Source organism: Mustela lutreola, chromosome 4, assembly GCF_030435805.1.
Source record: "Mustela lutreola isolate mMusLut2 chromosome 4, mMusLut2.pri, whole genome shotgun sequence".
Taxonomy (NCBI): Eukaryota; Metazoa; Chordata; class Mammalia; order Carnivora; family Mustelidae; genus Mustela; species Mustela lutreola.
In genome coordinates, this window is record NC_081293.1 from 8,577,704 (window position 1) to 8,594,620 (window position 16,917).

Here is a 16,917-nt window from a genome sequence, read left to right on the forward strand (position 1 = left end):
TGGGCGAGAAAACATCCAGGAACACAAAATTGTTTTAGTTTGTAAAATCTTAACCAAAATCAGACATTTGATTGGAAGTGCAGAAGATTTTTTTTTTTTTAAAGATTTTATTTATTTATTTGACAGAGAGAGATCACAAGTAGGCAGAGAGGCAGGCAGAGAGAGAGAGGAAGGGAAGCAGGCTCCCTGCTGAGCAGAGAGCCTGATGCGGGACTCGATCCCAGCACCCTGAGATCATGACCTGAGCCGAAGGCAGCGGCTTAACCCACTAAGCCACCCAGGCGCCCAGAAGTTCAGAAATTTTAATGTGGCTTTGAAAAATATTTCTGGACAATGTTGTCTTTCTCATAGTGAAAAAAAGAAATAACATCTGATATGTGGATGGTTTCCTGAGAGCACAGGTATTTTTTGTTTCCTTGTCTTAGGTCCTCCAAAAACTCTGCTTTGAGCCTGTTGAGTTCCTCTGCTAGGAGCTTCAAGTTGAAAGGAAGCACTTGTTCATCTAAAATGAAAAGATACTCTTACAATTATTTGTGTAAACTAATCAGGTTGGGCTGTCTAATAACATCAGGAAATGAATTTGAATACTTCAGACAAACCAATCAGAGTATGCAGTTAATAATCACAGTCCAGTAGGTGTCCTATAGAAACAAAGGTCACATTCATGTGACAGCAAACAGATCTTTTCAGTACCTGGCCACAAAACGCAAGAGCAGAAAAGATAAACCTGAAAAGGATTTTCCTTATTGTCGACAAGATAGTGATTTAGAGTCTTTGTGAACTAAGAGGCAGAAAGGCCAAAAAGCAGACTAGGCAATGACATTTCGGTTTGAAGCTGATAAATTCTCTCTAGCAGGGCCCTGCGATCTATAACCTCCTACGATGATGAAGATGTTCTGTCCTACCCCACCCAGCAGCCACCAGCCACGTGGGTAATGTCACTAAAATAAGACTGTAATGTTATTAAACAGCTTTGCTGAAATTAAACTGGCAAACCATACACTTCACTCATTTAAACCACGATCTGGCTACCTGCAGGCATGTGCGACTGTCCCCACCGTCCATTCGAGAACAGCTCATCCTCAGAAACCTGCGTCCCTTTGCTCCCACCCGCCTACCCCAGCCTCGGCCCCTCCCTGAATCCCTAAGCAACCACTGATGTGCTCGTGAGGCTCCAGGTATCCCGCTTCTGGGCGCCTCACAGGCCCGGACTCAAGCAGCATGGCTTTGGGTGGTGGCTTCTTCCACTTTGCATCCTGTTTTCAGGGTTCATCCTGGCCACCAGGAATAATGCTGATAAACATTTGTGCACACATTTTGGTATGAATATATGTTGGCAATTTTCTTGAGCAGATAGATACCTAGGAGTGGGCGGGCTGCCCCCACTCCCCCGGTAGTGCCACTGAACTGTTTGAGGAGCTGCTCGGCTGTTTGCCAATGCAGCTGCACCACTTCACATCCCCACCAGCAGGCCGGGTTTGCGCTTCTCCACATCCCGCCCGCGCCTGATTCCCGCGTGGCCTGATTCCTGATTCCTGATTCCGGCCGGCCCAGCGCGTGTGCTCAGGAGTCCTCCCTGCGGACTACTGATAATTGTGTTTTCTTTATGGTTTGGCCATCTTTGTATCTACCCTGGGGAAATGTCTATCAGACCCTTTGCCCATTTTTAAAAATGGGATTGTCTGTATCGCTGAGTGGGTGGTACCGGTCCTTCACCTATTTTGGAGACAAGTCTCTTCTGAGACAAAGGATCCGCAAATACCTTCTCCTGATACGTGGGTTGTCTTTTCATGTTCTCTGGATGGTAGGAGAACTGAATTTTTTATTTCATTTGAGTATGGATCCAGGAGCTAGAAGCACCTCCCTCACATAAATAAATAAACCTGAAAAGGTGTCATTTTAATAGGTGAAAAATGAGTCGAGGGATTTGGGCATAATCCTATTCCCCCTTCTTCTCTTCATTTGATATAGAAAGCAACAATGGCAAACGGCCGAGAGAGAACTCCTACAACCATCTTTGTCTCTAATTATGCTGCTGTTTCTGCTCCAGGCCTCTGGTTTCCGAACTCCAGACTGTAAGCTACAAGTGAGATGCAGGTTGCAGGCAGTCGTTTTCTAAAATGAAGTCAAATAGAATGTTGTAGCGCTCACTCCACATGTGAGGGCTTTGTGAAATTTGTCACTACGCGCGCACATGTTCTTGTACCGGACCACACACCAGGATACAAGAGAAAATGCGCTTATGGATCGTGGTTAAAAAAAAAAGGGGGGGGGTATGAAAAATACTGTATGGTTAGTGTACCGTTTGCTTTTCCAACTTTCTAAGCTTTTGTAAAGGTATTAATAATCAAAGCTGGTGATACAGGGAGTCTAACAGAAAGCACACACGGGAAGCAGACTTGACTCTGAACCCGGGCTGTCCAAGTGCCTTAGAGCTGTTCTGCCTTGGGCAAGTTACTTGACCCTCCCAGAACCTTCATGTCCTATCTGTAAAACTACACTCACCTCATAGGGACACTTAGCATATAAAAACTCAAGAAATGTTAAGCTAACATTAGTTTTTAAATCAAAATTTAAATATAGCAAGGAGTTCAATATTTAAATATTTAAAACTTGAAGGAGTTATGTTCTAGAACTAGCACATACTCCATTCAAGTTCCGACTGAAGACACACTGAGCTTGCCCATCTGCCAGGTGGGCCCTGACCACCTCTCCCCATTCCTTCCTCTACCCAACTCAATGGCCCCGTTTTCTGCTCTAGAACATACCAGACAACTTCACCTCTGGGCTCCTGCATTTGTGGCCACTGCCTAGAGCGATCCGCCGGCAGATGACTGCGTGTCCGCTCCTTCCGTGGATTCGTAGCTCGGCTAAAATGTCATCGCTGAGAAGCCTTCCAGAATACCCTTAAAGAGCAGCTCTCCTCTCACTCCGCATTGCCTTTCCCTACTCTATGTTTCTCCAGGGCACCAGCAGACACTCACATATTTGTCTGTCGTCTGTCTGCTCAGTATAACACACTGCTCCCTGATGCCCCGGCATCTAGAATAAAGCCTAGTGCCGAGCAGCCACTCAATAAAAATGTACTGGATGGATGAAGACCCTGTTCCAGGGGTCAGATATTTAGTTTTTACATAACCACATTGCATGCTGAAACTGGAACATGATGTGAAGGTGAGGACTGAGAGCTAATAAGCCACCGCTATGTCAAGGGGACAGGAACAGCAGCAGCATCGGACCAACCAAAGCCCAGGCAACCACCCGGCATACCTTTGGCCTCTTTCATCGTCTGAGAGACAATCCTTCGGAGCGTCTGGTCGGCTTGATGCAGAACATTAGTTGAACAAATGATTCTGTCTGTTTCCTGTGGAACACAGACATTGTTATGGCAAGTTTTGTGAGAGGTGGCTAAAGTAGGACGCGGATTTGATGGGACGAAAAGATAAATGAAGGTGGCTTTTCGGTTCCAGTTCTCCTTCCCGAGAAGATGGGCCTGTCTAGACCGCGGGTGCTGGTGAAGAATGTCTAGTCACAGGCTCTCCAGCAACAACAGCAACGCACCCCGTTTCCAGTGTTTGTCCGTGTCCCCAGTGCACGTATTCCTGTCCTTGCCCATTTCAAGTCACCAACACCAGCGTGATGGCAACAGATTCCGACATTCCTGAGGGTTGGACAAATGGCTCTGGCCAGCTGATGCCCCACCACAGCCAGGAGCAGAAGCGGGAACACGGCGGAGACGCCAAGGCAGTGGCTACGCATTTTCCGTATTTTACCCACGGTTTACAATCAGCTCAAAAAGACCCTCCTTCCGAAAATGGTGCCTTTTCATTTATGCTAAATGTATCCGGAAGATTTACCTTTTGTTCCACATTGTCCTCAATATATTTTACTGGATTCTCCAAAGCAGTAAGCAATAAATCAGTCAACTTCAGGCTGCAAGAAAGAGAGGGGAGATAAAATAAATCTTTATATCAAACATCCTTTAAAAAAAAACACCAAAAAGTTGTGTTTATGAACACTAAAGTGAATTCTAGAGGAATAAAAGTGGTGTAACCCAAAGGCCCTAAGCCAAAGGGGGGAAAATGAAACAATTTGGAAGCTACCTTCTACTTTCAAAGTCTAAAAGTAGAAGCTTAAAACAAACTATAAGGCAAAAGAATCCTCTTATTTAAAAAAAATATTAATTTCTTAAGACTCATTTCAATAAGCTTTGAAAAAGACATTCTCTCTTTTCCCTCATTAAGTGCTAAATGTTAGCCCACTATAGCTCACCTTCATGCCCTAAAGGAGGATACTCAGTCTGTACTTCTGGCCTCTGTTTCTTTACCAATGTAGGTTAGAGAAGTTTCCCACTGGCCAAGGGGCCACGGAGGGCTGAGGGTGAATTCATTCATTCATTTAACGACGTTTTACTGAGTATCTTCTTATATGAAAAATACAGACACTGTACGAGACACTGTGTGCTAAGCAGGAAGTGCAGTGAAACCCCTACCCTCTCTAAGCCCGGTTAACGGCTGCATTGTCTGTCTCATTACTTCAGCAAAAAGTTATAATTTCAGACAGTGACGAGTGGATGAATGAAGACCATAAGCAGAGTGATGGTGTTAAAGAGTGTGGCCTGTTCGTCCAACGAACACTGCTCACGTTAGTTAGGCAGGAAAGGCAGTGACGCATAGTAAGTAGGAAGGGCCGAGAGGCGGGAAGTGCAAAGTCCCGGAGGCAAGAACAAGCTCCTCCGGTTCATGGAACAAAGGCCGGTTTGGTTGAAAAGCGGCAAAGGGGGAAAGTAGTAGGCTATGCGGTTGCAAAGTTAACTGGGGTGACCACACGTGCTTCATGGTAAGGAGTCTGGCTTCTACTCCGAGTGCAGAGGGAACCACTGAAACAATTTAGGCCAGCGGGAGTTGAAGCTCAACTTCAAGATGATCTTTCTCACGCTGAAAAGAGCTGGAGTGAGTGAGACCGTGCTGGGTCCAAACCATGGGTCTGCTACTTACTACCTGGATGTGTCACCCGGCTTACCTGCCGGTCATCACATCTATGAAATGGGGATAATTCCATTTATCCTCAAGAGTTGTTTGTGGGGACTGAATGAGATTAAACACAGGAAGCGTTCAGTACATGTCCAGTACAGAGTATCTATCTGCTCACCAGCTGGTACTGCGAGTAGTAACACTACCAGTGGCAGTGGTGGTGAAGTAGTATTTTATAGAAGCCGGGAAAATGAACGCTTGTCAGATCATCTTTCAACTTCTAATACAAGGCTACCAGGCTTCAAGCACCCCCTTCACTGGTGCTGTGACTATTTTGGACATGTGAGAACAGGTGGCCAGGCTCCAAAGACCCAAAACAAAACAGACTGTGGTAAGCATTGGCAAAAGCATGGGAGAAACACTCTTCCTTCCTTTTTGCAAGAACTGGCCCTCCCTTGTCTCAGAGCATTGAGAACATTAGGCCACTCTCATGGGATAGATACCTGGATGCCTCAACCAGCCATTCACTTCCAAAGAAAAAAATGTCAAGTATTCCAGAGTGAGCAGTAATCAGCTGGTTATGCACCTGCTCAAAGTTTCAGGATATTACAAGTTAAAATTAGAAACCTCAGCAGTAGCTTATTTCATAAACCTATAAACAACAGTCACTTAAGTCCATTTTTTTTTTTTTAGCCTGTTCAAGTATGTATTAAGAAATGGGTGGAAACGATATCTTGGAACAAAACATTTTGAGGAGTGAATTTAAAAAATTAGCCTTTTAAAAATAACTGATCTGGGGCACCTGGGTGGCTCAGTTGCTTAAGCCTCTGCCTTACACTCAGGTCTTGATCTCAGGGTCCTGGGATCGAGCCCCACCTTGGGCCCCCTGCTCAGTGGGGAGTCTGCTTCTCTCTCTCCCTCTGCCTGCTGCTCCCCCGCCCCCCACACTCATGCTCTCTCTCAAATCTTTAAAAAAAAAAAAAAAAAAAACCTGCTGATGCCCCATGGACAGCAGTTAGGCAGGGGCTGAGGAGACTTGGGGAATACGGCTCTGGAACTCTGCTGTCGGACACAACAGCCACTAGCCACAAGAGGCTATTTACATTTAAAGCAATTAAAATAAAATTTTAAACTTTGGCCCTCAGAGGCACTGGCTGTGTTTCAAGAGCTCAACGGTCACAGGTGCCCTGCAGGCACTACTCTGGATGGTACAAATAGAGAACATTTCCATCAGCAGTGAAAATTCCATTAGAAATGTGCTGCTGTAGAACTCCCAAGACACAGACCATGGTCGGAAGCACCAGCACTTCAGCCCAGAAGCCTCACACACACGCAGCAGTGTAACAACAGGGAGGTTTAAGGCAAAATTCGGACTCTGCCCCTCTTACCCTTTTTCTTTCTAGAGGAAAATGACCAGGCAAACTCTTTAGGCTGCACTAATGCTGTAGCGAGAGTTTCAAAGATGTGCCCTACTCTGCATGCCCTGCTCTGATCTCTCACAACAACACAGTCTTAACGAGAGCTCACATTTGCACACAAACTCGGGTTCACATCTCAGCTGCCGCAAGCTTGAGGACTCTGGGCAAAGTAACTTTCTCACTCAGTTGCTTCCTCTCCATAAAGGGAAGACAACAATCTCTCTCCAGCACTTGTGGAAAGATTAACCAAGCAAGGGACCATGAGTCAAGCAAGGAGCACAGCTGGCTGGGCTCAGGGAGGCAGCCGGTGAAGGTCAGCTTTGTGTGGGGTACCTGGCCTCAGAAGAACACGGCGTACTCTCAATTGTGAGGCTGTTGTGTTCCCAAGCATTTTTCCCAGGGTTGGGCTTTTCTATCTTTCTTGCCATCAGGTGGATGGTCTCGGCAGGCAGAGCCTGGGGTCTCTGATCATTCCTCTGCAAACAGGTCTCGAGAGAACAGTCTAAAAAGAGCTGGCAGAAGCCTAATGAATCTGAAAATGTTAAACCACAAAATTACTGGTGCACTGTTTTTTTTTTCCCCAAACTGTGACATAAACAAATTAGACAAATGATACTGGCAGCAGCAAGAAAAACCATTTGCAAAGCTGAACATATAGCTTCAAAATTAAGTAAAATGATACTAACTTCCCCATCCAATTAAATTCTCACTAAGAATGATGATGATTTTGATATGCAAACAAGTGTCTGTGTATAAGAAAAAAAATGTTTGAATTACATTTCCGAGCCAGTTGGTAGACTTCGTATCTCATACTTTGATAATAAAAGTTGTCATCTAAAATCAAAAACAAAGGTCTAGAAACAGCAGTCTTCGTTAAGAGGTAGCAAGACTGGGTTTCCAGCACAGCAGAAGATAACAGATCTTGATCCTTCAAGCAGGTTATAAAATCCTCCCACATGGCTGCGGTCCTGTTGGGTGGGGCAGACATCTGACACGTGTTCGTGACAGCCATCAAGAAGTATTCCAGATACCTCAACAGTTCCTGTCGAAGCAATTTCCAGTGTGATGGCTGCAAAATATGGAAGAATGACAACTTGTGCCGGGCTCTGGCCAGCAGGGTGGTCACGATTAACTGCCACCCACCGCACATGAACATTTCAGCTCACAGGGCTGCACCATTTGGAATTCTCTGAGCACAACCTGTTCTGTCATGCCTCTGTATCTCAGTATACATGGTTTCCTCTGCCCACCAACTCCTACTCCCTGATGTTAGTCCTCTGAAGTCTCCTCAGACTCAGTCACACAGGAGGCAGCTCAGAAGCTCCCTTGCCTACGTGGCATCCTGCTCTAGCAGAGGGTTTAGGCATTTGTTTTCACATCTCTATTTCTCTGCTAGATCAATCGTCCGCTGTTACCCTCCAGGAGAAATGAGGAGCCAAAATCAATATCCTGCTGAAATAAAAATAGTCTGGCTTAGAGAGCTATGCTGGTTTGCCGTTGAAATGAGGAAAGTTGTGGATGGAAAAGATCAGCTGAAAGGTGTGTGGGGCAAGATGAAAAGATTTCAGGCTAACAACAGAGTTGAAACAGGATGGGGAACGACAAGAGAAGGTAGACGGAAGGGAAGAGAATAAGTAACTCGAGAATCCAGGTAATCTTGTGCTGCTCAAGGACTGTGGATAGCAGGGACAGAGTTATAAGGTCTAGGCTGGAGAAAACATAGGAACACCAGAAAAGGATCCCTCTCCCGCCTGTCCATGCCCTGCCACATCACTGAGATTACATCAGAGACAACAAATACATCGCCTAAACTTACTGAAAAGGAAACAAGATCTTCTAGAAGGTTACCCATGGTGACTAAATGAGTCCCAAGGGCTTCATTGTAGGGAGGAGTGGAAAAAAAGATAATAAAAGGGAGGAAAAAGCCCAGCAATACAACAATCCCTATCAACAGCTTTCAGCTTTCCCTCAAGTGGTGAAAATACTACCGTCCAACTAAATCTAGTGCTGTCCAGGACTTGATACTGCATTTGCCTCACAATTAAACAAGAATAGGAAAGTATGGCGCACCTGGGTGGCTCAGTGGGTTAAAACCTCTGCCTTCGGCTCAGGTCACAACCTCAGGGTCCTGGGATCAAGCCCCACATCGGGCTCTCTGCTCATCAGGGAGCCTGATTCCCCCACCCCGCCTACCTTTCTCTCTGCCTACTTGTGATCTCTGTCTGTCAAATAAATAAATAAAATCTTTAAAAAAAAGAATAGGAAAAGTATATATAATCTTGCTGGAGCAGTCCAAAATGTTTCCATCCAGCAAACGGACTATATTTGTACATATATATTTACAGAGTGGAGTCACATCATATTTGCACATTATTTACGTGAATCCATCTACACTAGGGTATTAAACGACAAACATAATTTAATTTTTCAGAATCTGTCAGAGGATCTGCTATAGAGAGTGAGATGGGTGATATAAATTTACTCTCCCCCCGAGAGCTCTGTTTTTATATGCTTCTCCAAGGGGATGCACCTCACTGTGCTGAGTGTGATTTGAAGGCCTCAAGTGTGCAGCTGGAACGTGCAAGCTGGTCACTGAACAGAAGCCCATTACTTCATCTGTGGCCATCATCTTTTCCTATGTTGGCGGAGGCAGATTCACCCTGAGATGAATGAAGAGTGAGCTTCAGAGGCCAGACCCTTCATTTGTACAGCCACTTTCTACTATCACTGGAGGGACCCTAGGAACTTTGTTATTTATAATTCTGTATCCTTCTTCTTAAAAAAATTTTTTTTCTGCAAATTGTATAAACTTATAATAGATCCACAAAGATTTGCCCGTGGCTGCATGTTAAACGGGCTGTGTTGACATTTTTAAGAGATTCCGCCCCTTCCTAAGACCAGTCTTCCCCAAGGATCTTTCGAGAGCATCCCTGACCACGGGGGCGGGGGCTCCCTCTTGCACGCTGGCGACACCTGCGCGGTCCTGAGCCTCCCTCTGTAGAAGGGACAGTACGAACGGGCCCCACAGAGCCACACAGATCTCCACAAGGAATTACTCTAAGATGGAGTCAGCAGCGTCTGCGCTAAACCAGCTCCACTTCTCCCGAATCCGGGTCTCTCCCGCTCTATCGGGGCGCCCCTCCCACACCAGGTGCAGTCCCACATCCAGTGGGACCCCCCCTTCCGTCCACGACCGGGCTCTCGGCCCCGCCCCCCGTGCTGACCAATGGCCGCGCGCTCGCCTGCTCCAGGAACGCGTCCGGCATGACGTCATCATAGGTGATCACGCCGACGGCCCAGCCCCGCTCCTGGCGCAGCCGGTGGCTGAGGGCCCGCGCGAAGGTCGATTTTCCTGCTGCCGGCAGGCCGCAGAGAAGGCAGAGGCCCACCTCCCGCGGCCCCTCGCTGCGCGCACCGCTGGCGTCCTCGGCGGTCTTCATGCTGTCGCGGGAGACGGAAGGCGGCGAGGAGCCCCGTCTCCGGAACCGTCCGCCCAGCGCGCACGCGCAGTGGCTGTGCCGCCTGGGGCCGGGAGGGACGGACCGGCGCGTCTTCCGATCCCCACACGGTGCGCGGTCCGGCGGGCTCCGCGATCTCCTCGTGGCCACTGGAGCCGCTGGTGCCGAGCTCCTTTTGTAGGGCGAGTCCTCTAGGCTGGGGACCACGGCCATGCGTTTCCTGATTCCTGGACGTTACCCGAAGGGTCAGAGAGTTGGACTTAAGTGGTCAGATTTATCCTCCCTGCTGGAAACTTGCGAGCCATCGAGAATTGCACCTCGGGTTCATTAAGGCGAGGTGCTTGGAAAATCCCGGAAGAGACTCTGAGCGTCTTCCCCCAGCGGTCTTTGAAAGGTCAAGAGCTGTTAGAATGGAAGGCGGAGTCGACAGTCCCTCGTCCCGCGCTCCACTGACCCTCCTAAATGCGACAGGTGCAGGGCGGGGGAAACACTGGCTACCGCGCCCGGAGTTGGCGGCTAGTGTGAGGAGGTGGAGACAGGACAGGAACATCCCCAGACCTCCGTTCCAGTGTATTCATGCAGAGGACCGTAGGTATTCTAGTGTTCAAGGAGATGTACTAGGCTGTGGGGCGGTAGAAAGTTCTTGTATGGAGTTGGGATGTAGAGAAGCTGAATTCGGATTCTAACTATCACTTTATTTTAAAGGGGATTGCTTCTTAGTCACAAAGTGATGTGTTCAAAATGTGTGCAGAGGAGGTTAGAATCAATAAAGGGGGGGGGGGCAATACAATCAATAATGCAATGTTAAATCTGATAGTTTGACTACAGAGGATGTACACATACATTTTCTCTTGAAGGTGAGCCCTGGGTTAAACATAGTCATTTCAGGATTTGGTCATCGGTCCAGTGCAAGAACGAGAAAGGAATGTTGTGCCAGTGGGGCAGCAAGCCCAAGGTCCCCAGGGGAGAGTGAGTATGGGGGTGGCTGCTGAGTCAGAGTGCCCACAGCTCAAATGGCTTTAGCAATGAAGATATAGTACTTTGGGCAGAAAGCCAGTTCATTTATTGAGCCTGAGCAGAGAGCTATTTAGAACTTCAAGAGCCTTGCTTACTGACCTCCACCTTCGTTCCCTCCCACCTCAGCTGGTTTAAGGAAAAAGCTGAGCATACTAGAACTTTGGGGAGGGAAAGGACCCAAACTTTCATTGCTGGTAGATCTAGTACCTACATTCAGACTGATCTGATCGTTGGTGTCATTGCAGTAGTTACAGGGGGCAACAGACGGGACCAAAAAGCAATCCCATCCTCAAGAGACATTTGTGGCCCATTTTACCTCACATACAAACATAATTTGAAGGGGACAGATCCCTCCTATTTACGATGTTAAACTTGATTTAAATCACGCTTAGATTGGTTGTCACATGGCACTCTAAGTGCAGCCTCGATTGTCCTCATTCCCTTCCTTCTGATCCTCAGAAGCAAGGAGGTTGGTCAGTAACCTTCATGCTGGAGCAGTCAGTCTGCTTTGAACCTGCGGTGAGACTGCATGACATGCCTCCCCTTCCTAGTTCTAATCCATCAGTTCTGGCCCTCAGAACCCTGGGCATTGCCCAGGACCTTTGCTGGGACTGACTACCACATAGGTTGTAGGAAGTGCTCAGCACCCAATTTCAATTTTTGCCTCAGCTAATTGTCCCATGTTGGAAGCTTTGTTTCTTCTCACGAGAGCTTTCAGTTCATTCTGAGTCAGCTGCCTGTCCTTAAGGGGAACTATATTAATCTGAGAGCAAGTGAACTTAAAGAGCTATGTGTGACTCCTCTGGGTTTCAGTCTCCTGATCTGTATAACTCTGCAGAGGGGCGCTTAGAAACTCTGAGATTCCACCTTCTGACAATCCCCAGTATCTTCAGAAGCAGGGGTCCTCTGGTTAACACTGTTTCCTGCTAACTCAGCACTCAAGTTCTTTAGTTGCCAACAGAAACGCTAACAATCTAGCTTGACAAAGCCCTGATTTCCTTAATCACATTTATGGGAGTAAAACCTCACTCCTCACCTCTTTTGCCAATTTCTTTTTTCTTTACTAATTCCTAGAGCTAAGCCTTCTGGAACCCCTTTCTAGTCCAACTTTTAAAAATACCTTGACCTGGGGCGCCTGGGTTGCTTCGTCTATCAAGTGTCAGAACTCTTGATTTTGGCTCAGGTCATGCTCTCAGGGTTGTGGAATTGAGCTCCATCAGGCGAGTTGCTCAGTGGGGAGTGTGAAGACTCTCTCTCCCTCTGCCCCTCCCCTCTCAAATAAATAAATAAATCTTTAAAAAAAAAAAAAAAAAAAGTACCTTGACCTGCTTTACCTTAACCCAAACATGGCATTGCAAACCTGACATTCACAACCTCTGCACACTCTCACTTCCCATTACGAGATTAACTAAGACATGTTATTCCATAACCCAGTAGACATTTAGTAAGTGCTTGTCCCCTCAACTGCCAACTCCTCAAAGGCCTGTGAAAAAGAACTTTCTTTGCTCTCCAGCGAGGTATCTGTTCATACCCATTTCAAAAACTCCTGTAAATTTCAGGCCGCTGTAAAACTTGCGAGCTTACTGGCTCCTTTTCTATACTATCAATATCATTTCCAGTTGGATCATCTTCACATCACCAATCTTAACTTCCTACTGAGTTTTTTAAAAACTTAACAAAGGTAACCTAAAATGTGAGCCACATACTGAAATGTTACCAGATCTGCAACTATTCTTACAATATGTAGTGTTTTTCTGATTTCTCCAAGACCACTCTGCCCCGGGTATGGTGAGGTGAGTAAATGTGGTATGTGAAAGCGTGTAAATGATCTACTGTACTGAGAGTGGGCACTGAGACCAGAATAATCATTAATCTCATTAACTCTAAGAACCACCAAAGTGGCTGAGGAAAGACCACAGGTACAAAAAGCAGTTCTGCTAAGATAAAGGAGGATCTGGGGCAACATCCGATTCATAGTAACAACGACGGAACAGATGTCACTGTCCTTCATGGTTTCTTAAGCTTTCAGAACAACTCCCCTGGAAGAAAATTCCAATGAGCTTTCTCACTATTTCCTTACTTCCTACGATTGCTCTATGTTTTAAATAGTTAAAAAGATGTTTAAAACAAACTCAACAGTCTAATAAATGAGCTATATTTTAACACTGTGAAAATTACTCAATGTTTGGTACTTGTGTACCAGATACTGTGTTAAATGCTGGGTATCCACATGTAAAGACATCTTCTGCAGTTAAAAAAAACTCATAGTTTATTTGAGGAAAGTGAGAAAAGTACAATGACTGCATAGCATTTGGAGATAAATTTAACTATCAATTAAGAAAATTTACCTTGGCTGTTCATGTTATATCATATATAAAAGGACAGCTATCCGAAGTAAAACTGGTATAAGGATTTTATAGTTTTCCCTTATCCTGAAATCCAGTATTATAACCTATCCCTAGAGGAACATTAACATACCTCAAAATTCTGTGATTTTGCATAAAGATGAATACTTTTCAGAGGAGTATTCAAAAATGAGTTATGAGCATATTCTGTAGAATTTTTGATATGTTACTTATTCAGAACGTGCAAGTGTCACAAAAACAAAGAATAGCAATATACATCTTATGGTTCATTTAGCTTGCATGCTACTTTCCTTCCTTATAAATTTACCAAAAGAAGAGATGGTTCACCCAGAAGTCACTGCTGCGTCCCCAAGAAAGTAGGATCAAACAGTCCCATGCAACAGTCCATTTACAAAAGTTCAATTTAAGTCAGGTATTCTGAAGCTGGCGTGGACTCTTCCACAGATCCCATATTACTCATGCTGGTTACTTCTTCAGTCTACTTTTTACTGGATTCATTCCCATCAGTATACATCACTGTAGATTCAAGCAGAACAAGTTAATTTTTTTAAATTATGAAGATAAAACATACAAAACCTCTTTGCAGTTTTCAGTAATTTAAGGGAATAAAGGGGTCTTAAAATGAAAGTGTTTAAGAATCTGTTGTAAGGCACACACGGCAACAAAACACAGTTATGTGATTCGTACCTACCTTATCCCTAATACCTCTATTTGTATTTTAAAGAAATCTCTTCCCTTAGTTTTATTTTTAAATTATTCTCTTTACTAAGACTCTTGAACACTATCCCCTAATAAAACTCTACAGGGCCACCTGGGTGGCTCAGTCAGTTAAGCATCCAACTCGATTTTGACTAAGGTCATGATCTCAGAGTCTTTGGGGGTCAGTCATGTAGGCAGAGAGCACCCGTGTGCTGACGTTATTCGGTTTTCAACCCTTTCAGAAGTCAATCTAATAGAATGTGACCCTTCATCATAAATCGTATTGTTTAGCATGACCTAGAGATGGTGGGACCCCATCTTTAACTGTCTTTCTAGTTAAAAGGCAGTTTTATCAAGCAGGATATTCAAACAGCTGAGAGGATATTTTCAGGAGCTGGGCAACTGCAAGTCTTTTTTTGGGAATGTGCAAGTTTTTTTTTTTTTTTTTAAAGATTTTATTTATTCGACAGAGAGAGATCACAAGTAGGCAGAGAGGCAGGCAGAGAGAGAGGAGGAAGCAGGCTCCCTGCTGAGCAGAGAGCCCGATGCGGGACTCGATCCCAGGACCCTGAGATCATGACCTGAGCCAAAGGCAGCGGCTTAACCCACTGAGCCACCCAGGCGCCCAAGGAATGTTCAAGTTTTGAACAAGTTAATCCTTTTAAGGATTTAAGTTTCTATAACCACCTTGATGGGGAGTACACTCCAGATTCCTCATCCTCCATCATCCCCCAGGTGCTGTCTGATCATCCTGGCATCTCATCATCAAAAATTCTGTCAGGCTGGCTTAGCCAGAACTCGCCTAACCCATGATGATTTCTCTAAGTAATTTTCCACCAGACTCCCCACCTGTTCCTTGGGCATAAATTCCTACTTGCCAACACTATATTCAGAATGGAGCCTCTTTCTATTTATGAACCTCTTTCTCTCAATGTCGTAGTTCTGAATAAAATGGTTTTTTTACCATCCAGCTCTGGTTTTTCTTGACATACTTTAAAAGGGCAAGTATAGTACAGAGGAATTAGCTTAATCCTATAGGAAAGGGACTATCACCTGGTTTTGAATAATAAACAGGATATTCCCTACATACCCGCAAAAGGGGCATTCCACCTGGAGGGGAAAGTATGTGTGCGTGTGGCAGGGAGGCAGTGTGTGGGAAGAGGCAGGCAAGAGTCACAGTACAAAGCGCTTTGTAAGTCATGCTAAGCAGTAAAGGTGACGATGACATCAAGAACCAGAAGAAAAAGACGGCAGTGCAGAGGATGGAATGGAGGTTATGAGAATGAAGGCTTATGACAGTAAAGAAACTCCAGGAATTGTTCAGATGAAAGTTAGTGCTTATAAACAAAAGACCCATAGATGAAGAAGAATGAGAAAGAAAGAGAACCAAGACCTGTTGATTTATTGAATGCATCGGAGTGAGAGAAGGGTAAACCACAGTCTTTAGTTTTTTGACTCCTGGTCATTCAGCCTATTTAAGGAAGTCAAAATCCAGCTGGTAACATTGATCTCTTTCCTTTAATTGAAGATAGGTGTTTTTGAAGAAAAGTGTATTTTCCTTAGGACTCCCCAAATTGTTAACACGAATGGACATTTATGACCACAGGAAGCAGGATATATAGAATGGAAAAACTGACGGAGATGACCTAAAACGAATCTGGAGTACTGGAAATCTTCATAAACGTCCTAGGACCTTTACATTTAGGGACTCTGGAACTTATCTGTGATCGAATTCCCTTTTTTATTTCAAAAGATGAAAAACTCATCTGCACAAGCCTTTCCAGGATGGGGACTGGGTGGAGGTGGTGGGGAGGCACCAGTTACCTTCCTATACCCCGAGGGGCAACTAGGAAGTTCCATCTGCTCCACTTTTCGGGACCCAAACGTAAAATCCAGCTCAGAAGCTCCTCCACCAGAGCGCCGAGAAGCCGGCCCCACTCTTTCCTCCCCTCCAGCGCTGAGGCCACTGGACGCGAGGTCAGCCCCGTTGGCGTTTGGGCCTCACGCCAGCGCTTCACGGACTCGGCCACGTCCCGCCAGCGCCGCCACTACCCTACGAGTCCGGGACGCTGTGCAAACCTCCGCCTGAGGCCCGAAACCACCCACCTGAAGAGATCCAGAGCTGAAAGAGTTCAATTGTGTGGAGCTTCTAACTTGCTTTTCTGTAACTGCTCTGCTGCTTTGCGGGTTGAACCTTGAGAAACAGGAGCATGGCCTTCCCCTTGTGTTCCCCTCCATTCCCCCGAGGCCCCACATCCTGAGCACGGTCCCTGCTTAAGAGATGTCCTTGAATTATGCTTGTGGTTAACAAAGAAGAGAACTGTCTTGTCCTGGCTTCACAGCCTCCCAGCTACACCGGAGCGATAAGACATGGCTAACTGAAAAATGTAAACTGTGCAGAGCATACCAGGAACTGTAACTGTGTAAAGAGGTCACTGTGATTTTGGCTTTGTACCAAGCCTTTGTCTAAAAACGATATAAAAACCCCATACTCCCTTGGATGAGGCTCTCAGGCTCTGCCTGATCTTCGGGTATGTTGCAGAGCCCCAGCATGCTGGAACAATAAAGCCCGTGCTGTTGCAGAAAGAGCTGCCTTGGTGTCGTTCCTCTGCACCTCCCTAGGTTGAGGTCTTCTTGACCCTAACACACCCGCCGCCCGCTCCCCTGCTGCGGGCAGGAAGGCAGCGGCGTCCACCGCAGACAGACCGACGGTCCGCAGCAGGCCCAACGCGGCGCGTGCGGCCACCGCACCACTCCTACCTGACCACTGACTCTCCTCATTAGACTGACCCTCCCGGGCCGCCCGGCAACCGTCGCCCACAGCCCCGGCCTGCCATGTCCGCGGGCCCACGTGCAAAAACGGTCCGGTTCCCCCGCGCCCGCGCCGCGCCTGCGCACACTTCCAGCCCTAGGCCCGGGAGCCGTCGGGGCGCATGCTCCGCCCTCGAGTTCTTCCACCGCGCAGGTTTGGAAGCGCGTGGCCGAA

General features: G+C 46.3%; 1 protein-coding gene and 2 long non-coding RNA genes across 3 annotated transcripts; 1 reads left to right on the plus strand and 2 right to left on the minus strand.

The window, feature by feature from the left end:
* Nucleotides 1-165: 165 nt before the first annotated feature.
* Nucleotides 166-10,224, minus strand: PSTK (phosphoseryl-tRNA kinase). The gene is made up of 6 exons (XM_059172936.1): nt 9,616-10,224; nt 7,169-7,460; nt 6,725-6,923; nt 3,858-3,933; nt 3,271-3,364; nt 166-502 (listed from the first exon to the last, which is right to left on the minus strand). Exons 1-6 carry the CDS (start codon nt 10,060-10,062, stop codon nt 303-305), a joined length of 1,308 nt encoding a protein of 435 aa, XP_059028919.1. The 5' UTR covers nt 10,063-10,224; the 3' UTR covers nt 166-302.
* An 85-nt stretch (nt 10,225-10,309) lies between these two features.
* On the plus strand, nt 10,310-16,517 carry LOC131830593 (uncharacterized). Its single transcript, XR_009353233.1, has 2 exons — nt 10,310-10,441; nt 15,460-16,517. It is a non-coding gene; the product is annotated as an uncharacterized LOC131830593 (long non-coding RNA).
* On the minus strand, nt 13,120-16,125 carry LOC131830592 (uncharacterized). The gene is made up of 2 exons (XR_009353232.1): nt 16,038-16,125; nt 13,120-13,748 (listed from the first exon to the last, which is right to left on the minus strand). It is a non-coding gene; the product is annotated as an uncharacterized LOC131830592 (long non-coding RNA).
* Nucleotides 16,518-16,917: the final 400 nt, after the last annotated feature.

What these genes read in the sequence shown, in the direction of transcription:
- PSTK (XM_059172936.1), bottom strand. Translation starts at nt 10,062, where the DNA reads ATGGCCGTGGTCCCCAGCCTAGAGGACTCGCCCTACAAAAGGAGCTCG. An exon ending in AGGCGAGCGCGCGGCCATTG is followed by an intron (nt 7,461 to 9,615) that starts GTCAGCACGGGG and finishes CATATTTTGCAG; the next exon opens with CCATCACACTGGAAATTGCT. An exon ending in CTACCAACTGGCTCGGAAAT is followed by an intron (nt 6,924 to 7,168) that starts GTAATTCAAACA and finishes TAACATTTTCAG; the next exon opens with ATTCATTAGGCTTCTGCCAG.